Consider the following 25,848-nt stretch of genomic DNA (forward strand, 5'->3'; position numbering starts at 1 on the left):
AAATCTCTACTCCTCTTTGTTGCAAGCGGGATGGGCTCCGCTCGCGGCCCCACACGGCTGCTCTTCGGCACCCCCTAATGGTCAGCACCATAGGTGACCACCTAGTTTGCCTAATAAGTCATGCCAGCCCTGAGAGATAGCACCCACTGACATACATTCTAATATTAAACTAAACTCTATAAGTAAAAGAATAATAAATATATAGTGTAGACTTTACATCAAGAAATAATATATATTTGAAGGTATTTATACAGCTAGAGAATTAATGTAAAAAACAGCAAAATAGTGTTTATCTTCTTTGTAGAGTTTCTTAATGCCTAATGCATGTTTCTTGTTTAATTAATTGTTTATTTACATTTTCACAGTAAATATTCATGCTAGAATGAAAGGATATTTCAATGATGCAATAAAAATTAAACATAACATATCATATAAACAAAGCACAAATAAAATCTCAGAAATGTGTTAATACAGAAAATATTATTTTGTGTAGAGATTGCTAAACAATGGAAGGAGATCTCAGATCCACAAAGTACGCTATGATGTAAACTTATAATATGCCATTAACCATGGAATATAGTACTACATTTTTGCAGGAATGAACATTTGGAGAGCAGCAGGGCTAGATCATTTCAAAAATAATGTAGTTGGCAGTTAAAACAAATAAAAAGAAGAGAACACCTGTCTTATGTTTATAGATAACAATTCTGCAGGCAAAATATATATCAGCAATTTCTGTAAAGTACAAAATGTTAGCAGAAGAACAAGGGAGTTTTCATTCTAAAACTGATTTTTTCTGATTGGGCATGAAGGTCTATTTATGTCTTGAAGACATACTAAACCATCTTTCAGGTATGCAGATGAAACTGAAGATAAAAGAATTTGAAAAAAAAAAAAAAAGAGGTTCTCACAGACACTCTTAGTAAAAAGAGCTTGGTTTCTTCCTGATTATGCTGAGTGGCAGGTGATAAAGAAGGAAATAGGATACTAGAATTTACAGTGCTTTCTGATCTTTATTTCCAAATTCTAGGGCATTTTATTCATCTACAATGAAGTTATAGAGCTCTAAAGATGATACTTGAAATCAATTCCAAACGAATGTCTTTCCCAAGTAGATTTTTGTGGTCAAATACATCTAAATAAATGTCACCAGCCTACTTTCTTAAATAAAGGTTTCAGTTTTGACATCTGCACATGGCACATCTTCTTGCCTAGGACTATTAAAGCAGAAGTGTTGATGAACTGAGTCAGACCCCCAACTGCTTGTTCATCTTGCTCAGGGCATCACTGATAATGTCCAGTTCATGGCGCAACTCGCACACCACGCTGGTGATGCTCTTGGTGTCCTTCAGGATCTGAACACTCTGTGTGTATGGATTATACTTCAGGCCAAAGGGACGCTTAATTGTTTTGGCAAATTCTCTGTGGAAAAGCATTAAAAAAAGAATGAGTGGGTCGTAAATGATGGCAAAGCAAGCCCTAAGTTCTTCCAACATACTTTACATGAAGCAGATTATAAAATAATTACACGAACATCAACAACCAATGTTGCATACTCTTCTTAGAGTTGAAATATCTTTTCGGAATAGATTTGTTGCAGATACTGCTTACGCATTTATTTATTCTAATTTCTTATCCACTTTTCCAAGTATCTATATTCAAGGGGGATTACAAGTAGAACAAAATAGATGGGGCTACTCTTCTTGCACTATCAAAGGATGTCGTTAAGCGTGCCCTGTATGCCAACTGTAACCTATTGTTTATTCAGGCACTGACCCCCAACTCCAGATCAGATTACTAATACCTTATCATATTCTGGATATGTGGGGCATGTATGTGCTGTTGTAAATCACTATTAGCTCATATTATTTATTTATTTGAAAGATTTGTTCCCACTCTCTCTGAAATCCAGAGTGGGGTACATAAGAAACATACATAATCTAAAAACTATAATTCAGCCATATCAACGTGCAGTATACACACAACTTGCATACCAATAACAAAAAAACATATTGCAGCCTGTGACTGATGAAATTACCCTAGACGTGGAGTTCGAAGGCCTGCCTAAAATAATACACCTTCAGTTGTTACTTAAAATGTCTGAAGGCAAGTAATCATTCTCAGATTATCTGGCAGTGAGTTCCACAAGACAGGCCTTGCCACTTAAAAAGCTGATTCTCTGGTCTGACAGACAGACCACTTGCAATGTATCAATATTAAAATCTCAGCATGCAGTCACTACCAAGTCTGTACTGTGCCACTCTCTATGTTGGAATTTACCCACCCAATTTTAGGCTTCACTTTTCTGCCAATTGTTTTTCTATAGGGGTTATTTATGTCATTATTTGTCCATGTTGACTACCTATACATGGGTAAGACCACCTGGATGCTAAAAACATGCACATTTGAACATTGTAGTTGTCTTTGACAGTCTTATTTAGAGCTTCCTTTGGTGATACATTGGCTGAAAGCACATCATGAGGACTCTCATCTCAGATTTTTTGTAATTATGTACCACTTTATTCATGAGGGAGTGATTTTTCTAACTTTTTGACCCAATGTTAACAGCGTTGGATCAGTGTTCCTCTGACTATTCAAACTGCTTGGTCTGATTGCTGATATGGCCCTTTAACTCAAGGACCTCAGCTTCACCTTTAATATAGTTTAACTCTTTGTATGGATTCATTGGTGTCTGCTATTATTTTCCTTTTGGTTTCTCGTTTCATTTTTTTTACTTTAGTTCACTGTTAGATTGGCTATATACAGCACCTACCTCTTTTGATTAGTTGAGTGTAGTCACATGACATTCACTCACAAAATCTCATTTTTCTAATTGGTTGGTTTTAGCCATGTGACCTGTTGGCACTTGTTTTTTTTATAACACCCAGAGTAAAAAGGACTATTAGCTCTATTTGTTTACTCTTTGGAAGCCATTTTTGTTACTGTAAGCTTGTTGTAGGATTAAAATTGTGCCAGGTATGTCTTGCTTTGTTTTAATCTTGTACTTTTGGTTACACTTCATAGCATCTTCATCTGTTTAGCCTTAGTTTTATCTGGCCCTTAATATTTTTCATGTTTATTTCATAGAGTGACTTGTCCCTTCCTTTCCAGCCTTAGGATGAACTATGGTTCATATCAAGAGACCCTATTTTGTTTGGTACTTTAGCAACTATGTAATTTCTGAAGTATTAAAAGACTTTTGAATTGAATTTTCTATGTGTTGGTCTGAGCTTAAGGCATAGACACACACTCCTTTGCTTGCAGAACAAATAAAAGCACAAAACAATAAAAAGCTTGGAATATAAATAAACTACAGCATATAACAGTAAATACATCACATGAATTAACAAATTAAGTAATAAACAGCCATTCAAGAGAAAGGAGAGTGGGATAAAAAAGAATCAAACCAGCTAGATAGATTTGCTATTAAACCATTCCTGTAAATAATGTATTGTAACAAACAGTATTCTGTAACATGTGATTCAGTTTTCCAATGTTATATGCCTTTATTTGGGGATAGTAAGAATGGCAACTGGCATGCAATATCTGTGATTTATTTTAATTTTTGTAAAAGTTCATGAGGGACAATGCTTTGTTTAAGCACCAAAGCAAGTTTTGTTGATAAGCAAATAGAATTGTAACAGAGTCTCTGTTCCCTCATGAACAGCAAAAGTATGAGATAATGTAATGACTGAGGGGAAAAAAACCCTTGCAATTAGCTGAAATACTGAATGTGAGGAACTTCTATTGACTGGCTAAAACAGTGAATGAAAATTAGCGAGGATTAATTGTTTGGCTCTCCTTTTTGTTTTGTTTAGTTTGCAATGAGCCCCACATTAAAAAAAAAAAAAAAAACCTGCCGAGCAGGTAAGTTATCCGGATAATTTGATCTGTAAATTGTAGAATCTCAGTAGTCCCAACCTGGCCAGTATTTGTGCTTTTCTCTGTGTAGCTAGGCAGAAGTGCACGGGTCTCCTAGATCTAGCTAGAAATGGTCTTCATGCTGTGGACTATAGTAATCCATAGATAAGGGAAGTTAGAGTTATGTCCAAACCAGCTGTAGCCAATCTAAACTAGATGTTCTTTTCCTCTTAGAAAGTAATGGTTCATGGTAAAAAAAAAAAACGATAATGACACAGGAATACTTTCTATACATCTTAGAAGCAGTAGCCTAATACCTCCCGCTAGCCCTGTATATGAGAGAGGTATATTTGACCAGCACTGAAAGTATACGGACGTCATAATAACCCTGCCTTCTCATCATACAAGCAGGACTAGCAACTACACATACCTCATCTTCTCTTTGGCCTCTTCAAAGCTTTCGGAAACAAAGTAAACTTCCTGGAAAGTTGTGATGAGGCCTTCCTGCTTGCAAGTGATCTTCGGATCAAAGGGCTTTACTTTGCAATTGCCGGAAAGTGCATGCTGTGAGTACAAAGAACAGCGGAGTTATGAGGGCATTCAGCGGGACGATATGTACAACTCTCCATTAGGCACAGGTCAAAAAAAAATTCATGATGTGAAACTCTGCCTATAATCCAGACAGGGTTTAAGGGATCCTGATAGAACTGGAGACTTTGCCGTTTCTCCTCCCCCCTGCCGCCAATGATTTTGAGGTCTCCCTATTGCAATCTGCTGAACCTCACTAGCTGGGAAATACTCAAATTATGGACAGAATCTCACTTCACATCGCAATAACACGAAACATAGTAATAATAGAGCCATTAGAGCCCCTCAGTCATGCTGACTCTATTAATACATATTAAGATCAGCAGAGAGCATAATACATTTTTAAAGACCTATTAGTTATTTCCCATAGAATAGAAACTGAAAAGGTACAAACTCTTAATTTAATTGACTATAAGGAAATAAAGTTAATACAATTGTTCAGGCCATTTCAGTTTTTAAACAAGAAATATACATATTGCTATAATTTATTTTAATACAAGTAGACTATATAGCAATAATAATTAATATATGTATTTGTAGCCCATCTTTTCAAAGGATGCTCAAGGTCACTTTCGGTATTAGAATTCCAGTAAAATGTGATGAGTGGGGGATGGGAGGGTTTGCACTGGCGGCTTTCTCCTCGAGGCTCTGGCTCATTCGCAGCCATGGCTGGGATCCGGGTGCCGAGATCCTTCATTCACAACTACCTGGGGATTTTTCTCCTTTCTTTTATATTCCTCCCCACCCCCCTCCTCCAGTGCACCTAATCTTGCCACGGTGGCTAAAAACCATGCACCAGGGTTCATTCGAGAACCCTGCAATCACGGGCCCTGAATTTGGCCATAAAGTGTTACCTCTGAGCAATGACCATGATGCCCTTCCACGCCCCCTGGAGGAGATTGTGAATGCTGCTTCCTCCCCAGCCGACCCGGGGAGTGAAGACCTGCCTCAGGGATCCAACTGGACACTTTCCACAAGGCAGTGCACAGCATTGCCACTAAGCCAATCCACAAGTACATCTTTTAATCCACATATAATTAACGGAGAAAAATATAGCTTCTGCTTTCACAGAAGACAGCATCAAAGTAAGGGACATATTCAGGCCTGGGAATGGGTGGGAAAATGGCTACCAGTGCTGTGGCAGCCCCTACCAGCCAATGATGGTGCTGAGAGGGTGCCTCAGAGGAGGTGCCCCTCCAGTCCCTGGATCAGCGAGAGTCTCCTATATTATCCAAGCATGCCATCTGGGAAGGAAGATTGGATTTGGTATCCTAAAGCTGCTAGTTGGTGTGTGAGATTGCGTGCACGTGTGATATAGTTGTGCAGTTTGTAATGTATTTCTCCTGTGTTTTTGTGTGTTCCAGGTCATGGACTAGTTTGTGATGGAGGATGTCTGTTCTGTCTCAAGTAGCCAGTTGGGCTTCCCTTTCCTGATTCCCCTAAGCTTCCTATACTAGGTTGCTTTGCATAGTTCAGGTGACCATGTAGCTCCATATGAAAGGGTCAAGCTCAGTCATTATTGGTTTTATACCATTGCATGCATGGATTTCTAGTCCTGATTTCCTTAAGACTATATCTGCATGCACACCATGAGGTACAACCATGACTGGTTCAACCCTAACATGGAGCTACATGATCACCCTCTGTATAGCACATTTGTGAACTGTTAAAAAGGGTGGAGTTGTGGAGAGCTGTAATGTGCCCTGTGTGAATGGAAGTCTTCTCTTTCATGTGCACTGCATCTGATAAGATTATGAGACCTCTTAAAATCCTTTCCTGACATGTATGTGAGCCTCTCCTGCCTTAGATATAGCAATCTCTGTATGTTTCTTCTAATTATGACAGTGTTTTCCCCCACTAAATTATTTGTATTTTTCACTGCAGTATCCTTTTCCTGCATGCTTTATGCAGAGTAGTACCTTGTCAATGATTCTGCCCTTATGAAAATGAGGCAGTGTGGAAACTGAAATGTGGTCAAGCATTTTTTACTTCTTTCTCTTAGTCTGAGCAACAGCATAGCAGGAACATGCTCAATCTGTTTCCTCCTCCCAGTCCCAGATATGGGCGAAGTCAGAACAGAGATTTCATTTAGTCAAAAAGAGATGATGTGCCTCATGCATATTATGTGTAAGTCAGAGTGAACACCATTCTGAAAAAACTCAAAGACGGGGAAGATTTTGTACTTTTTTTTTTTTAAGATACACAGGTTCTCTAAGTCGCATTTTTTTTAAATATAGGTTGTCCTTATTATTCACCAAGCTTACTGAATGTGTTTTGAGTGTATAATTTTCCAAAGTACCAAAATTAGATGAATCATGCCCTATGCGTGCTATTGTAATAGAGCTAAACTGTAGTCTCAGTAGATGTACTTACCCAGACCTAACACTTATCAGTGGGTAAGAATGCACTAAAGTGAAAATGTGTCTACCACGGGCCCTCTTTATGATAAATAATTTGGGAGTCAATGAGTTTGTTATAAGGAGATCCTGTAATATCAGAATTTGACTAGCACTGCAGAGCATTGATATGTGGATGAAACATGGTGGATGTTTGGCTTAACTTTGTTTGTTTTTATTTTCAAATAAAACACAATAAAAGGAAAAAACTTCTGGGCTTCTTACTTTGAGTTCACTGATAGAAGAAAGTAATCCAGCTCCATAAACTCGCAGCTTTCCGTCCTGCTTACACAGACCAAACTCAATGGTGAAAAAATAACACTAAATGGGATAAAAAGAAATAGAAAAAAATAGATCAGTATTTATGGTGTTACTTTCAGACTAAATAATTTGTGCATAATAAAACGAGTTTTCACAGTAGAATAGGTTTTTAAATATGCATGCACATTCATAGAGCGTAGATTTCCTTCCTCTGACCATGTTGATTATCATTCTTTAGCGCACCTTCTTTCCTGTTCATGAAAAACTGATTTACTTTGTGGGTCTTGGAATATCGTGAAGGTAACATTCACATTTCATGAATGTAGGCATGGCTGCAAGAGCATCGTGTTTTTCTGGCAGCCCGTAGCATTGTCAGTTGGTCACAGAGACAAACTGCAAGAGGAAGGAGGTGTTCGGTAAATGTTCTTTGATTTGGCCATAGACGTAGTGCCACTAAGTGCCACGTGTAAAAGTGGAATGGATTTGTAAAGCAGAAGAAATGGCAAAGCAGAATTAAAGGGCAGGTTCAAATCCATAGAGCTCCCTGCCAAACCCAGAACAGGACCTCACAAGCATGATGAAATCGGAGCACTCAGTGTGCACTAAAAAAGCCTCCCTACATTCAGGGGCACAGTTCCATGGCGTGGAGGGGGTTTGACAATCAATCAGACTCATCCTTGAGTTTCACTTTCACCTCCTCATGCGAGCCACACACTAGGAAGCCCTGTTGGACTGGCATGATATCCCACCCCTCCTGCCTGAGGAGATTCCCCTTGTGGTCCAGCTCTGGTCTGCAAATGGACGGGGCAACCATGTTGGAATGACAACTCTGTTCCATTCATCCAGACCAGCACCTTCATCCTATTAATCAGATACATCAATGCTTTTCTGAGCTGCACCATGCTCATTGCAGTAATGACCTTGCCATCTTGACTGAGCATTCCTTTATATTTTGAAAATATTTACATATTATAGCATCCTAAAACCATACACATAAGTAGACAGCCAAGAAATATCTGATAGAGAGTACTAAGCTCTTGGCTAAAAATTGCTTTTACACATAGAAGTACATACTGTAGCCAGTTTCTGAACAGCTTCATCTGATGCCCCAAGCGATGCCAAACCAATTTCCTGGGAGAACTGAGCAAAACTGGGTTCAGCTAAAAGGGGGACATGTCCCAACAGCTCGTGACATGTGTCCCTGAAAAAGAAAAACTGAAGTCATTTCAGAACATATTTTAAACTTTAAAACATTTTTTCCCTGTTAGGAAAGTAAAGAAAAAAAAAAAAGGATTAATTAAGTATTTTGAAAAATGATTGCTCTCACAGCATCAGAGACAGTGTGAAATCTCTAGAAGTGACAATAAGCCACGCATTGTCTGTGCATACTAAGTATGAGTACTCACGGCTCTGGCGTGTAAAGTGGGTCCGAGCTGTGTCTAACATACTGGGTGCAGTGGAAAACTCTGAATGCCAAGCCTGCCAAGAAATCTCTGGGAGACAGATAGCCAGCAACTGGACGGATAGTGAATCCTGAGCGCTCTGAAACCAATCCAAACAAATCCGCTGTCAGCCCAGTACATAATGCAGCTGCTCTGCTAATTTTCCAACAGGTTGCATGTCTTCTGACTCATACTGGATGCCACGTGTTGATGGAATGTGCTTTAACTCCTATCTCCACGTCACTGGTTCATTCAAGACACACCACCATTTCACTAGTTTATCATCACACTATTTTCAAAACTCTATCCATTTTCTCTTAGCATAAATTACCTCTCACTTTCCTCAAGCCTGAAGATTGAATGATGAACCAATTAATAATGAGCATTGATCTTTAATATGCATTTAAATATCACATGGAAACATATTTTTTAGTAGGAATTTCCCAACATTATCATATAATTTTTATTGTATTATTACATGAATAATGGAAAAATATTGGTACAATGACCCATCTTTTCTCAGTACAGACCCCAGAATGCAATGACTGGCATGCAATTTAGGATTCTAATTTATTGGCAGCTTGCAGTGCTATTAGTAATCACAGTAAAATTCATCAATTTAAAATAAGCATTCAAATTAAGGTTAATACAATATTGAAGCTGACTGAAATAGATTCAAAAATAAGAATTACAGGGGTTGTGCTCTACATTTACCTGTTCTTTGTTCAAGTTTCTTGTTTTGATGCCTCACAAAAGGAAGGGGAAAGTGAGAGTTTACTCTTTTGTACCCTCTATTCCCCAGGATCAATGGACCATCCTGGAGTACGCTATTTCAATCACCGAGTCGCGGGCATTGAGCCCCATTGACGAGGCAGAAGGAGGAGCTCTGTTCTCGCTTGGGGAAGTGTCTCTCAGCCCACCCGGCGTATGATCTCCACTGCCTGTGCTGACCCTGATGAATGCCAACATTGCTGGGATGCGTATTGATGATATCAGTCCCGCGCCCCGTGAAGAGGGAGCAGTCAGCTACTCGCTGGGAGTTGGGGTGAGCCCCACGCCATTCAGCAAACTCAAAATCTAACAGAAGAAAACAGCATTTCCCCTTTGAACTCTGTCCCTTCAAGGGTTGAGGCTACTTCAGTAGGTGAGCAGCCTTTTTCTGGGGTTCCCCTTTTGTTAACTCGACCAGCCATGGTTACCCTAGACTCACTCTGGAACTTAATAGCAGGACTATGCCAAACCTTTAGAGTTCATTCTCAAAAGGTTGAGACAGTTTCTTTGAAGTTGGATAAGGTTGCCTTAGATCACCAGAACACCTTACAGGAGCACTCAGCAACTTTACAATCTTTGGAGAGTGCTGTGGAAGGCATAAAGACAGAAAATGCTACCTTAATTCATGAGCGTCATTCCCTTTCTAGGAGGATGGAAAACTTGGCTAAATGTTTGAATTGAGATTCTTAAATTTCCCCAAAGAGATGGGTGAATTTCCTCGAGTAACACTTAGGCATTATTTTCTTCAAGTCCTAAAGATTCCTGCAGAGAAGATACCTCCTGTTGACAAAATGGTTTTTCTACCCTTCAAGTCTGTTACTAATTTAGAAGCTCCACCTCAATTGAATGTTGACTCTATGAATGTAACTTCCTACTTGGAGAATTCCAATATCGAAGTTATTGAAACTCTACATTTTGCTTTCTTTTTACTATGAGCGAAATGTTTCTTTGGTGATGAAGTTCTACTTTTTGAATGCTGATGTTTCTTTTTTAGGAGGCTTGGTCAGAATTTATCTTGACCTAGCTAAGATAATGCAAGACCATTGTAAGGGGTTTCTTTCCATGTGTTGTCAGGTTTTAGCTTTAACAGCTTCTTTTCTTTTAAGGTATCCTTCCAAATGTGCTGTAAAGCTGGGTGCTAATACTTTTATTTCCTTTGAACCCAACAAGTTGAAGGAATTTTTGTGTTCTAGAAGGAGTAGCCCCAATATTAACCCAGAGTCTTTATAGGGATATGTATTTTCGGCTTATTGATGTTGGTAATTATATTCACGCTGTCTATTGCCTTTAAATGAGTTTCTTTTTTCTTTTTTTTTTCTCCTCTATTTCTGATCCCCCCCCATTGGTGTTTATCAGTGGGAGAGAATAGATTTTTAATACATATTACTTTTATATTTTATTTGCTTGTTTCTTTTGTCTTCTCTCAATGTTTCTGTGCAAGGTATGTCCTTTGTATAATTAAAATATTCAATAAATATAAAGTAAAAAAAATAAGAATTGCAGTTTATATTGTCTTGTTTATTATATTGTTTCTATTATTAGTTTAGTTTATTAAAAATGTATATACCTCATACATCATCAATATTTTGGGGCCACCATCTTGACGTTTCCTCACCAGTAAAACTTTAAACTACAAGAAGATAATACATACCCAATTACATGTTTACCATAAAATTTATCAGGATTTTACCTTTCAGGAAACGTGACACATCTTCCAGTTGGGGGATGTTGTCTTCCCGGTAGCCACAGTGTTTGGAAAGTAAAGGTAAGTTTTTCAGGTACTCTCTGCAGGCATGGGTTGGATAGAGCTTGTTAAGTTCTCGGAACACAGTCCCCCAGGTTTTAATTTCCTCCTCTGTAAATTCAATTCGTGGAATGGGATCACCACTAAATATGAAGACAAGATATGGACATATTAACCAATGGGTTTTATACATATTTTTTTAAATCCTTTCTGTACTTATCACAAAACATGTAATAGAAATATTAAATCAATAAAAGCATGAATGTTTAACCAAAGACTAGACTATTTTCATGCAGTAAGGTAATACAATTCATGCACATATAGAAGGTAATTTTATACTTGTACACATAGGACTAAAGTCTCCAAATAAAAAGTACTCATAGACTTCATGGTAAATTTTCAAAGCAGACTTATGTGCGTAATGATTCTAATGATTAGTCAATGATTAGTCAATCAATGATTAGTCAATGATTAGAATCAATGATTCTAATCATTGACTAGGTGAAAGAGTGCATTAGTAAATCACATAAATACAACGATGAGCTCCTTCAAAGCGCACTCTGTAGTTAATGAACTTAAGATGCAATTGAAAATGTTTCAAGACTGGATGTTTTCATTTCAATCTGAAGTCAAATGTATGAAATATAATAAATATTTGAGAGTTGAAACAGACTGTAGAAAAAGGGTATATATTGTAATACTAAAGCCCCTATCTACCAGTGATCTCTTTTAATAAATTCCATCATATCATTGGCATCAAGAGGCAGACATGGCCATGAGAGAGGTCGAGGGAAGTCTGTTCCTCCAGATAGGTCGGAGGCCAGCATGAGTAACGCAATGATGATCAGAGGCATAGGACCATGAGGATCCTATGCCTCTTTTGCAGTTTTGATGGAACTGCAACATCGCTCTCTGCTTTGATGGTGGTGGGAGGGAGGAGGGTGAAAGTGGAATTGGATTCAGACGACAACCATCACAGGCCACGACTTTTATGGTCTGAACTATTGATACACAGATATAAGGGAAAAAGCACAGGACTGCTTCTTTGGCCAAGTCCATAATCAAAGCACATCAAGCACACTGTCTGAATTTTCAAGAAGGCTCAACACACAATAAAAATGTTGCTAGCAGTGAATTTTTATGGGTTATTATAAGGCTTAGGGATAAGTGCATGGGGTGCAAGTTGCTACAAACATGGGGCAACTTGCATGGCATAGCAGATACTACCATAAGAATTTTGCTGGGCAGACTGGATGGACCATTTGGTCCTTTTCTGCCATTATTTCTATGTTATGACTAGGAAACCCGTGGTTAAGATCAAACGAGATTTTCTAAGAGGGGGAAAAACGCTAGAGATTCAGGAAAGGGTAGGAAACCAAAAAAGCTGCAGCCTGCTCCCATCTCCACTGCTGATATGGTGCAGAGGAAGGCGGCAGACTCAGTGGAGGCTGGCAGCAGCACTGGGAGAGGACTAGGAAGGCATCCGTCAAAACCAGCACAGCACTTCCTATTTCATTCTGATCAGTGTCTGCAACAGACCTTTGAAGAGCTTACTGATGAATCATGAGGGATTAGAAGAATGGGATATTGGAAGTCTGGTAGCTGAAAAGGGTTTGGAGAAACTAGTTACTAGCATGATATCCAGTGAGTACAAGTAGATGGCATAGCTGTAGAGGCAGTAAGTGATACTTTTGGATCAAAGGGCACCTCCCAAGAACAACAAGTAGTTAAGAGGTTGAGAAATGTCCTTGGCTTTTGACCTCTGGGTCATCCCTCAACCCCAGCCCCAGAAGGAGAACCAAAGGATCCAGAGAGGGGATCCTGTAAGACGTCACATGTGTGGAGGCACTAATCTGTATTTTGCAGAATGCATTGACTGCCAGAAGGTCATCAGGTCATCTTGACTCTGGACAGAGGGAAGGACAGAATTAACCACCACATTAGCACTTTTTTAGTCTACGGTAAAAAACACCAAAAATTAAAAATTAGAAGAGCAATCTTAAATAAAGTGACAGAACATAATAGTCTGCTTTCCAGTCAGATCTGCATTAAGATCGTTCCAGTTTACAAAATGTGCCTAAGCGGGATATTCTTCAGAGAAACAAAAAACTATTAACTGATGGGGTGCTTTTTCAATATAAATTAACAGACATTTTTGACAATTAACTAATTAAAGGGCCTATGCACTAAAAATTGTCATCCATTTTGTTATTGGACTAACGGAAAACATGTGTGACCAACTTTGGAGAGCTATGCTTCCTTCTTAGGTCAGTGAAGAAACAGCAAGGCTAAACAGGGTTTTAATAGAACTCACTCCAAAATGCTTTGCATATTGGGTCTTAAACTTACGGAGGAAGAAGGCTTGTGAAAACAGCACATCAATCTCATAAAATTCAAATGTATTATTGGAGAAAAAATGTAACTTACTATTTGTAGCTCATGGCTAAATCTGCAAAATACTTTCGCCTCTTCCGATAGACATTGTCTTTGAAACCCTGTTGGATGATAAAGTTCATATTTAGATCAACACAAAAATCCTTATGAGCTCTAGTATTTTCTGTGCAATTGACCCAGTTGTGAGCAGTCACACAACCTGCCAAACATTTTGAAGCTCGAATAAACCAGTTTAAATGATCATGCCAATGTGTGCAGAGAAATGAGGGGGTCCTGGGGCATACCCACATGCACTTTCTGATTCAGTTCAGATGTTTGTCATTTCTATCAAATGTGAGCAAAGTAAGCAATGAACAGTTTTCCTACCATTCCAAAGCCAGCAAAAAAAAAAAGTTTGAAAAAAACCTCAAGATATTTATAAAACTACCCTTTCAGGTTAAAAAAGAAGACTAAAATCTTCAAAAGCAACTCTATAATATTTTCAAGAGATTGAAAATGACCAAAAAAAGTTCAAAAGTACACATTTTAAAAACGACATATAACTATATGTTATGCGGTTGTGAAAAATTTACAAGGGTAATTTTCAATAGTTTGCATAAGTCTGCATCTAAAGATACAGCAGCATCTTATAAACTGTGCAGCAGGAGCTTATAAAATATTGCATCTCTCTGCCCCAAAACTGTGCCGCCTGCGTCAGTACGCATACCTATTTGTAATGCAGGAAACCGCATGCTTTCGCTGCCCATTTTATAAAATTCCAGGCATAGATTTTGCTTGGGTAATAATTGTAACATGTGTTCATAATCACCAGTTTGCAGACACCTCCATCAGTTCACCCAGACTCTCCAGCACCTGATCCCCCCCCACCACTTAATCCAGACCTCATAACCAAGAAGGCAAGTGCAATTTCACTTCCGTGACTTAATTAGCAGGTATAAAAGCACAACAACAACTTGTGTGTACTTCTGAGCCCTGTCCCAGAATGCCCCTCAATTGCCCCTGTTCCCCTAACATTTGCACGCGACTTTGCAAGGGTGCGCACATTCTCAATATTTCCAGGACAGCATCTACGCGTGTACGTGCTACTTTATTCATTTATTTATTTGTAAGCTTTTATATACCGAGGTTTAGCGAAAGGCCCTCGCTCCGGTTTATAGGTATAACATATTATAGGCGTAATACTTCTATGTATAGATGCTGATTTTGCATGTGGAACACCCCCCATAACTCTTTGAAAACCACCCTGTGGAAGTATTTTGCACAACAAAACATGATTGTAGACCGTCAAGCAACTTGCTGGGCAGAGCTATGCTTTTGCACAGTCTCAGAGATGGTAATATTCTGAGTGCATTTGATCACATCCATCTTTTAACAGAAAATGAATGTGTAAAGCCAGCTGCTGCAAATAGAAGCCCAGGACCCGACAGGTTTCTCCCATTGAGTGTCTGTCAGAAAAATGTGGCCCTGTGAGCCTATTTATTCATTTATCACTTGAATTTATTACCCACCTTTTTGAATACAAAATTCACCCAAAGTGGTTTACAGCATCTTCAAATAGCAGCAATAAAACAGAGACTAAATGTAGTTTCACAATAGGAAAGGTGTAAAATAAATTAAAATAGCAGCAAGAAAAATATAGGTAACGCATGTCGAACGCCCGAAACAACCGCTTGTTATGGTTTCTGCACTTTACTGAAAATAATATAGCTTTCTGAAAGAAGAAAATTTGTTATTAAAAATCCAACAGTCCATTTTCAGTACAGGAAGACCCACGGGCATTGTGCATTCTCAACCACAATCAGCTGCTTCTGAAATCCAATTCAGATATTTTCTTAGAGGGTAATTTTACAACTATGCGGGTAAGGGTAAGATCTGCATGCAATTTGTACTTGCAGAATTCACCCCATATTTGCAAAGTGAACTTATGTTCTTGGGTCTTAAAATTGGTATTCACACAAACTCACCCACAGAAAGTTACATCTGCTCATCACAGGGTGGAACCTGTGTGGGTGAACTTACATACTGATTTCTGAAACTGTCCCAACTCCACCCCAGCTCTACCCTTCAAGATGTCTATCCCCAGTGCATGTAAAAGTTTGCACGAAAATTGGGTTACGTGCACTGAATCCTGGGCTAATTTATAACAGCCATTTACATGCATAAAATTGTGTTGTATCTGCATCGGTGATTTTGAAAATCAGACCCTTAAAATACTTACTGGGTGATCTGCATCCAGGTCAGAGCCATACATCAGAACGCGGTTTGCACATTTATCCAACTCTGAGATCTTTTTAGGGAACCAAGAACCATTCTCCATGTCTAGGAAGTATATAAAAACAAATATAGTTTTGAAAGAATGGCTCGGAATACTACATATGCAATAGAGATTATGTTCTTCATAGTAATTATTATTCATTTTACAATTAATAAACATACTGAGCAATAAGAACATAACGGGAGATTTGCAGGTTGGAATGATGAGTCATCAATGAATTCTTCCAGTGTTTAGAAAGCTGGTAGGAAATACAAGGCTGATTTACTTACAAAATGATGATTATACAAGTGGTTTAAGTATAGAAATAAGATGTATGACTTAAGTATTCTTCTTGGCTCTTATTTCAAATATCTATAGGACTGTTTCGTGCAATATCAACATCAACTCATGAGAGACTGTCATCCAGGACCACAACAGATAGAGGAAGAGTTTGTTACTGAGATCTCAGCATTTCAAAATCGTACAAAAGCAACAAGAAGCAGAAAAATGGGAGCAACAAAAAATGGTGTGCTATGAACTAAATCAACAATCTCAGGCCATCCATTCCATTCGTAAAAATATGCCCAAGCTACAACAGAGTCTGTTGATCCTGATTCAGCCTCCTCTGTCATTTTTAGACCCACAAATAGGAGAATCATGGTCCTTGGCAGTGACAGTTGGATATCTCATGATGCTCCAATGTATTTACATACTGACTGAAACTGTGCGGTTTTATTGTCTAAAGGAACCTTAAGCTTTGCCCTATTCCTTATTAACAAAGATGCAATGAGCAAACATGAAAAAATAGAGACATCAGGTCACATTTCCATTTCATGTACAATGTTTCTCTTCCTTTCTCGCTTGACACCTACCATGGTCTTGCACACTGCAGTTGTCTGCTGGATTCATAGACACCACATTGACGTGAGATTTCAACAGCGGGAAGATCTTGTTCAGTTGTTCACAGTTGCTGTCACAATCCAGAAAGGTCTTAAACTCAGAGTCTTTTTCTCTTATGACTTTCTGGACTCAGTATGGATAAGATTCACGTGCTTCTCCTGTTGGTTACAAATGTGCACTTTGTTATATTTTTAGGTAGATAGTTTCCAGAAAGCTTACAGAAGCATAATAAAATGTATCTTATTGTGGCATACACTTGACTTTTAGTTCAGCTATTTTCTTGCTTCTTCAGAACATTAGGGTTAAAGAGTCTGAAATGTGCAGCGCTATCAAATTTATTTATTTATTTATTTATTTAATATCTTTTATATACCGACGAACGTTGGGAACATCTCATCGGTTTACAGAGAACAGAACTTAGCAACAGGCTTTACATTTGTCACATGATTATAATAGGAATAGTAGAAATAACAATAATAACAAAAACAATAACATACGAATAATATGGAAGTTATACAAGTAATAATTAACTAAGTGGGATACATGATAGTGGTTAGTCAGAAGAGGGGCAGGGAGATTCTGCTAGATATGATTGATATCAACATTTGTAGGAGGAATAAATTTGTATATACAATGGTTGTCGAGGAATATATACACGTTTGTGAGTAAAAATGTTCTTATTTACAGTAAGCTGTCTTGATAAATTTGCTTTCCGGGAAGCATAGTAGAAAGCTAATTGTTAGGCAAGATGGAAAGGGGTGGTTAGGGGGTGGGAAGGAAAAAGGGGTGGGGGGGGGGAAGGGAGGAGGGAGGTTAGGAGTTAGGGAGGGGGGGGGGCTAGTGAATGTGTGAATGTTAGGTGTATGAGTGTCTAAAGAACTCAAATCACACAGTGACCTATGCAGAGGCAGATTAATGGGGGTAAGGTGGAGAGGGGGGGGGGTATCAGGTGCTCAAGTGCACTTCTTTAGGGAGCAGTTATTTTTCCTAGAAAACTAGTGATAGTAGTCAATGATTTTTTTCGTATTTATATTCTGCCTTTCTGCATTTCAAAGCAGATTACATTCAGGTACTGTAGATTCTTCCCTGTCCCCAGAGGACTTGAACTAAGAGCCTGATTTACTAAGGTTTTTCTCCCATTCTGTGACTATGGGAAAAATGCTTAGTAAATGAGGCCCTAAGTTTGTACCTGACTTACTGGATTGAAGTTAACATAGGCCCTATAAGCTGGCATGTACTATTCACAGGTCCCCTAGGTGACTGTGCCTATGCCTCCTCTTCCCACATGGGCTTCCTAAGGAAACCCAAACTGGGGGGTATGGCCATTACAGCATCTGTGAGTGCATGCCAGCTCGCAGGTCACATGTTGGTTCTACTACTACTAAACATTTCTATAGCACTACACAACATATGCAGCACTGTACAAACATACAAAAACACAGACCATGCTCAAAAGAGCTTACAATCCAATAAGACAAACATACAGGACAGGAGACATGGGCTTTAAACATGGCGAGAGAGGGAGCATGACGCACCAGTTCAGGAAGACTATTCCAAGCACACAGCGCAGCCAGGTAGAAAGCACGGAGTCTGGAATTGGCAGTGAGAAGGGTATGGATAGAAGTGACTTATCCAACGAGCAGAGTGCACGAAGAGGGGTGTAGAGAGAGATAAGAGAGGAGAGGTGGTGAGGTGCTGCAGAGTGAAGACATTTGTAGGTGAGAAACAGGAGCTTGAACTGTATGTGGGAGTGGATAGGGAGACAATGCTGTGACATTAGCAGAGGGGTTATGTGAGAATTGCGACTTTGGCGAAAGATAAGTCAAGCAGCTGAATTTAGGACAGATTGCAATGGAGAGAGATGGTTTGTTGGGAGACCTGTGAGGAGCAGGTTGCACTAGTCTAAGTGGGAGGAGATGAGAGTGTGAATAAGAGTTCTGGTAGTGTTTTCAGAAAGGAAAGGACAGATTTCGGCAATGCTATAAAGAAAGAAATGACATGTTTTAGCAGTATTTTGGATATGCATAGAGAAGGAAAGAGAGGAGTTGAAGAGGACTCCGAGATTACTGGCTGATGGGATCAGGGTGATGACCATGTTATCCACAGAAACAGAGAAAGGAGGAAGAGGGGGAGGAGGGCTTGGAGGGAAACATAAGGAGCTACATCTTGGCCATGTTAAGGTGGTGGTGGGACATCCAGGCAGCAATGTCAGACAAGCAGGTCGAGATCCGGGATTGGATTTCTTGTATACAAAGGGAGATCTGGGAGTCATCAGCATAAAAATGGTATTGAAAACCACCAAGGGAATTAGTATATAGTGAGAAGAGAAGAGGGCCCAGGACAGAGACATAAGGCACACCAATTGATAGTAGAATAGCAGTAGAGGAGGAACCACCAGAGGAAACGCTAAAAGTGTGATGGGAGAGATAAGAAGAGAACCAAGACAGGACAGAGTCCCTAAATCCAAGCGAGGACAGAGTATCAAGGAAATGGTGGTGATCAACAGTGTCAAAAGTAGCAGACAGGTCAAGGAGGATAAGGTCAGAGTAAAGGCCTTTGGCTTTAGCCATAAACAGGTCATTGGAAACTTTGGCAAGGGCTGTTTTAATTGAATGTAGAGAGCGAAAACCAGACTGGAATGGATTAAGAATGGCTTGAAATGTAAGAAAATCAAGACAGCGGCAGTGAACAGCACATTCAAATAGTTTGGAGACAAAAGGGAGAAGGGATATCACTGACTGCTGTTGCTAGCTATTGGGTCCTAATCTGCCTCATCAGCATCCCCCAGTTTTGGACAGATGAGATGGGGGGAGAAGGAAGAGACTTTGCCGGAGAGCAAACCATGTTAATCTGGGGTTATATGCTAGACATTTCAATAAGTGACTTTGTGATCTACTATGAATAAGGATTAGTTTAGTCCCTCTGAGCCTGAATGTTAAATTAAATGTATACAGGGGACAATTTTCAAGGCTTTTACCTAGGTAAATACATTGGAAAAGATTCACAGAAGGGCAACCAAAATGATAAAGGGAATGGAATGGCTATCCTATAAGGAAAGGCTAAAAAGGTTAGAGCATCTTGAAGAAGAGACGACAGGGGAGATATGATTGAGGTCTATAAAATCATGAATGGAATAGAATAGGTACATGTAAATAGGCTATTTACTCTTTCAAAAAATGCAAAGACTAAGGGACACTCCATGAAATTAGCAGGTAGGACTTGGACAGGTAGGACTTGGACAAGTTCCTGGAGGAGTAATTAATGAACTGTTATTAACCATGTAGACTGAAGATATAGCCACTGTGCAATAGCAGCATGTGATCTATTTACTGTCCTGGATCTTGCCAGGTACTTGTGACCTGGATTCACCACTGTTGGAATCAGGATACTGGACTTGATAGACCCTTGGTCTGACCCAGTATAGCAAATTCTTATGCCAAACATTCAAGCTATACGAGCAAATATGTATCACTCTCACTGAAATAACACTACTACGTAAAATCAGTATTCTGATTTACAATGTATAAATATGTCGTATCCCACCTTCTCATAACACACACAGAAACTTACTATCCACCACTCATATTCTTTCTAACATACCATAGTAGCATGGTATATGCAAAGTAACAAACAAAAGGAATATAAAACTTATATAAAACTTTCAAACAAAAATCTTTTGTTTGCTTGGATGCAGGCTCTTTTTAAAGTTCATGAGGTGGCAGGCATGTGTTATAGTTATATTAGTTACCCAGTTTGTTACATGACTTTTTTCTGTTGTTTTATTTCCCCTCTTCCTCTCCTGTTCTTTTTTTTTTATGGAAAAAGGGATAATGCAGATGCTGAATATTATGAAGATGATTGGTTGACTTGAGCTCCTTCGGTTTTGAAAACAATAGCAATATGTGATTTTTAGTATCCTTTTGATTTTCCTAATGGAATTTCATCTTATCACTGACCAGCAAGTTTTCTTGTGGGATCTACTGAACTAGCATTCAGATCAGCTTAAATTATCTTTGCATTTTATTGATATGTTTTTCAGAGATTCAGTGTGATGTCATGCCTGAACTAATTGTAAAGTCTTTACAAGTCCACTAATTTCATTCTGTATTATCCACATTCCTACTGTAATTCGATTCATTCAGCTACAGATATATGTTAAAATATGAATTAGCTGTCAAAGCTCTGAAATACAGAGAGATAACCAAAGTATCAGGAAGTGTGCCAAAGTAGTTAAGCGCATTACATCTGTAAATCATGCTTCCAGAACAGGAGCAGGGAACCTCTGGTCCACAAGGGTTACAAAAGAGGTGGGAGGTTTCAGGGCTATGCATGAGAAAGATTTGAATGCGCTGCCTCCAAAGTTTGCACGGCTATCTTGTGTCCATTCATTCGGGCTATCAGGAAAACTTGATCGATTTGCAACCCTCAAGCTTCAGAGTTTCTCCACTTCTGTTCTAGAATATTCTCAGAAAGCCTTGCTGTATCAGACACATGATACCAAAAAAAAAAAATGGGATTCCTAGGCATCAAATGAAAACAGAATGTGCTTTCTGGTAAATATCTAGATTGCTCGGTTTCTCCACGAGGGACATATTTGTAATTACTCTCCAAAGCTTTCCTTTTAAAAAGTCACTCTGTACACATTAAAAAAATAAAATAAAATAAACAGATCCAATAAATTTAGTGTTAAACAACCCTTTTCTATTCTGTAGCAGTCAGCATTACTAGAAAAGCATGGCCTGATAAATTGGTATGCAGGCTCGAGCTCATCATTTCTCCTTAACTCCACCAGAGGACACTGTAGCTTGGCTTGACATCTCCAAGTCAAACTGAGAGCGAGCAGTTTCAGCAAAAGCACATTCTGAGATAATGCAGCCAGCAGTTAAAATCTTTGAGGTCTCTCTCTTTTTCTATTCTGATTTTTAGTTGCACTGCCTACATTCATGAATCTGAATAAATTAGGTTTTGCCACTGTACTGATTGATTCTCCTCAGAGCACCATGGGGACATCAAATTGATATGTGGAAAGTATCAATATACAGTGCAGACTGCTAACATTTCTATTTGGGGGGGGGGGGAATATGAGGAAATCTATAGGTGCCTCCAGATTATTTATTTATTTAGTCAGAGTTATGAGTTGGCTCATTTCCATAGGAGCTCTTGGTGACATTCATGTTGACCATGAAATATATAACGAACACATAAAAATGTGATAGAACCATCCATCAACATGTAAAATCTAACAGAAAAATAAAATAAGCAAAGTACATCTGAATATAAATCCTAAACCATAACACAGAATAAAAACAAAAAACAGAAATATAAAAACAGGGGAAACGTCTGGTCACAAAAGCAATAGGCTTTTATGGTAATATCTGCAAATTGTGCACAGAAACCTGTAATTTTGTTAAAGTCTGAATGGTGCCACACAAAGAAAGAGTAAACTCAGGTAAGGAAAAAAAAACTGAAAGAGGAGAATCCCCCTTTAGACCAACATCAAATGAATATATGTAGCAAGCAATAGTCTCTAAATATATTGTTCTATCTGTCTGAACTGGTGGGTCTCCTTTTGGCCAGCAGAAAAAGGGAGGTGATATTGCCCCTATATAGGTCACTTATAATTCTGTGTACAATTCTGGAGACTGCACCTTCAAAAGGATATAAACAGGTTGGCGTCAGTCCAGAGGGGGCTACGAAAATGGTCAGTGTTCTTCATTCTAAAGCATATGGGGACAGACTTAAAAATCTAAACATGTCAAAGGTTTCCATGCACAGGAAGCAAGCTTCTTTCAGCAAAAAGGAGGCTCTAGAACAAGGAGAATGGGCTGAGGATGAAAGTGGGTAGACTCAGGAGCAATCTTAGGAAATATTTCTTTACAGAGAGAGTGGTGGATGCATGGAACAGCCTCCCAGTGGAGATGGTGGAGACAAAAACAGTATCTGAATTCAAGAAAGCATGGGATAAACACAGGGGATCTCTGAGAGAGTGATGGGAATGTTAAAGCCAAATTAGTTGGGTGGATGGGCAGACTAGATGGGCCATATGGGTTTTTTTCTGCCATCATATTTCTAAGATGTGGCTTCCATTGAGGATCTCAGTGTCTGAAAGAAGATTTTACGCATATGGTGGCAATCCTACTGTGTTTGTCATAGTGAGTCAGGGCTGTCCTTACAAATTGGGGCTGCCATGGTAGCCCTGCCCCCCTCTTGAGTCCCCAGATGTCCCTTCATGTGTACTAACAGGCCTGGAGTTGCAGCATTCCACACAGCGTCAAGACTTCATTAGATACAGTCTTCAACCTCCAAGGACCCCTTCCAGCTCTCTCCAAGTAAGGGAAACCCTCCACTTTGCAACCTCTGGAGGGGAGGCCATTGAAGCAGATTCACTCCATGCCTTGCTCTCCCCGAGGGCTAGCCCTGGTGAGAGCAATGCCAAATCCGTTCACAGAGCCCACATTGGGTCTCTGCAAAAAAGGACTTTCCCCCCATTCCGTGCCTATGGAAAAACCTTTAATGGAAGAAAGCATTGAACTGCAAATACTCAATGTTCACCTTCTGGCCTAGGTGAACATTGCTGAGTTTGGTTTGCACAAAAGCACATAAAGTGAACAGGGGCCTGATAAAACAATGTGATTAACTGCTGTCCCTTTGCATAAGCATGTTTTTTCCCCCGTTTGTGAATATTTAACTTTTTTTTTCTATAACAACTTTGAATCCTCATTTAGGGTCACAGGGGCATTGTTCAAATATAGACTGCAACCTATGGTTTAACCAAAATAACCATCTATCACACTTGTGATTGGATATTTCTATTTACATTGGTGCATGCCAGAACCAGAACCTATAACAGGTTTCCAAGATTACAGTATTGGGTTGAAGTATCCACTTTGAAGTGCTGAAAAAAAAGTGCAAAAAAAAAAGCGGAATATAAATCTAAATAAATAAATAAAGAAGACGTGTCCATCAAGCTTCTCCCACTTCATGCTGCCTATATTGGCAAAATATTTGTAGGTGGTGATACAAAGGAAAGCAAAACATTGCAGTCAATAATATTATCTAGCTAAAGTCTATTTTCTCCCTCAAGAGGCAACTGAAGGAAATTATAGGATTGATAACTGTCAACTAGAATCTCACTGCATCTGAAAAGGTCCAGAAATGTGTATTTATCCACTCAGCAGGCCTACCTGCCATGTTCAGTGCCCTTTTAGACTTTCCTGCCTTACCTTGTGGCCTCTAGGCCTATCAAGCCTTGTGCTGTTATGGGCTTTCCTGTTCATTGTTGCCTGTTCTGTCTAGTCCAGTCCTTTAAGTCCTGTTGTTGTCCAGTCCTAGTTCTTTCTTGCACTGCCCAGTCCAGTCCCTTGTCCCACAGCCCCAGTCTGTAGCTAGCCCCCTGTCTGTGCTTGAACCCAGCTCCCAGTAAGTGCCTGGATCCAGCTCCCAGCCAGTGCCTGACCCCAGCTCCCAGCCTGTACACAGATCCCACTGTGCACCAGCACCATGATGTTCTCGAGAAGGCAAGTTCCACCGGTCACCAGAACCCAAAGGCTCAACTTGCAGGGTGGTTAGGCAGAAAACCAGCTCTGGTCTGGCCCTGCAGTCCTGACCTGCTTCTGCCAGAGTGCTCACTGACTCTGCCCCATGACAGGATCTTTAATAATCTACTGAAATATCTTGTCCAGGGAAGATTTCCTTAAAATCCTGTAAGATAAAACAAGGTGTTCCTCCAAATGAACTATGAGCTGCATTCTATTGTTTAGATAAAGCAGTAGATTTAGTGTGAACAACTTTTTTAAAATATTGATCTATGGGAGAAAAAAAAAAGATTTTTCCAAAAAGTCTGGCTCTACAAAAATATAAGAACTCTTGGCCATCATGAAGAGGATGGGTAATACAATAAGTAACATTTGTCTTCTAGTATTTGGCGTTTCCTTTTAAACGGGGATTTATCTGTAAGAGAACATCATTTTTCTGGCTTATCACCAAGTGGGACACAACAGTAATTTATTTAGTGCCAACGTTTACTTTTTAATTGATGCTTTGCCAACAGCAACTAAACAGCAAGGTCACACTGAAGCCTGTTTACCTTTACCCCCAAACTGTGTCAACAGAGGAACTATTTAGATTTACCGTTTCACATTGCATTTTAAAAAGAGCTTTAACATCTAACCTGATATAAATAATAAATACAGTTCTTAAAGCACTTGTCTTTTGAGCTCATCAGAATTATTTCTCAGTTTCAATTTTTTTTTCCCAGAAACTATTTCTAAATGCCTAATTCAGGCATTGCCTGCAATAATGGGGAGCAAGGCATTTGTAAAATACAGGTCAGGGCTAGAGGGGGAGCCGGGGACCCTGAAGGATTAGGGATTCCGTGGCGCGGAGGAGAGCAAGCATCGTCCCTCATGGCCAGGGGGCAGCAGCAGGCGCCCGGCACACGGACCCTACAGCCTGGCTGGGCTGCCCCGGAATCCCGCAGCTCGCCTGGCTCCTCCAGGCAGAAGCAGCCCCTTTCCCACCTGACTCCAAGCCCCCATCCCCAGCGCGGAAGAGTGAACGCTCGGGTGCCCCTCGGGAGGGCACTGCGCGATCTGCGGGTTGCATGGCACCGGCAGAAAGCCCATGCAGAGGGCACCTGGTGCTGGGATTTCCTCGGGAGGCGTCTCCTGCCCCCACCGCGCTGCCTGCCGCGGCTCTCTGCCCCCCTCCCCCAGTGCCTGCAGACTCCTGCTCCCCAGCTCCCTCCCGTGCTCCCTGCCCGGTGCACAAAGAAAGGCCCGGGACACGACATTATTGCAGGGGGGGGGGGGGGGTGGATGGATAACCTCAGTCAGTCCGAGCACGGTAGCCCAGAGCAGAGCATTCTTTGAGTCTGGGAACAAGTCAAGGCTTTCAACAGCTATGAAGCACAAGTCAGACAAGTAATCCAGCAAAAGAATGGTCGCCCAAAAAAATAAGTCTAATTTTCTGGAACCGGTAAAGGCGTAAAACGACGGAAGCCAGGAGGACCCTACCTCATTATTCAGCTCAGGTTCAGAGCATCAGACGCCCTTCCTCTTCATGGTGCATCGATTCTGCTGCAGTGCATGCGATAGGGTCTTCTGGTAGCTTCTCTGCTGGCTTGTGTTGGGTTCTTATTGCTGGGTGTTGTTTTGTTGTTGTTTTGTGTTTTTTTGCTGCTCTGCTTGGGTTTGAGGATCTCCCTCCTCTTCACTGTATCAGATGCTCTGGATCCTG

At 39.9% G+C, this 25,848-nt stretch overlaps 1 protein-coding gene across 1 annotated transcript; it reads right to left on the reverse strand.

Moving 5' to 3' along the window:
- Positions 1–250: 250 nt before the first annotated feature.
- Positions 251–25,848, reverse strand: TPH1 (tryptophan hydroxylase 1). Its single transcript, XM_029582574.1, has 10 exons — positions 25,626–25,848; positions 16,584–16,769; positions 15,676–15,776; positions 13,491–13,558; positions 11,010–11,206; positions 8,513–8,648; positions 8,181–8,307; positions 7,071–7,166; positions 4,292–4,425; positions 251–1,422 (listed from the first exon to the last, which is right to left on the reverse strand). Exons 2-10 carry the CDS (start codon positions 16,618–16,620, stop codon positions 1,248–1,250), a joined length of 1,071 nt encoding a protein of 356 aa, XP_029438434.1. The 5' UTR covers positions 16,621–16,769; positions 25,626–25,848; the 3' UTR covers positions 251–1,247.

Source organism: Rhinatrema bivittatum, chromosome 17, assembly GCF_901001135.1.
Source record: "Rhinatrema bivittatum chromosome 17, aRhiBiv1.1, whole genome shotgun sequence".
In the NCBI taxonomy this organism is placed as follows: Eukaryota; Metazoa; Chordata; class Amphibia; order Gymnophiona; family Rhinatrematidae; genus Rhinatrema; species Rhinatrema bivittatum.

Bases quoted from the DNA above. Each gene is read 5' to 3' on its own strand.
- TPH1 (XM_029582574.1), bottom strand. From the start codon at position 16,620: ATGAATCCAGCAGACAACTGCAGTGTGCAAGACCATG. The intron at 13,559-15,675 runs GTAAGTATTTTA...ATCATCCAACAG, and splicing joins ACCTGGATGCAGATCACCCA to GGTTTCAAAGACAATGTCTA. The intron at 4,426-7,070 runs GTAAGAAGCCCA...TTGTACTCACAG, and splicing joins CTTCTATCAGTGAACTCAAA to CATGCACTTTCCGGCAATTG.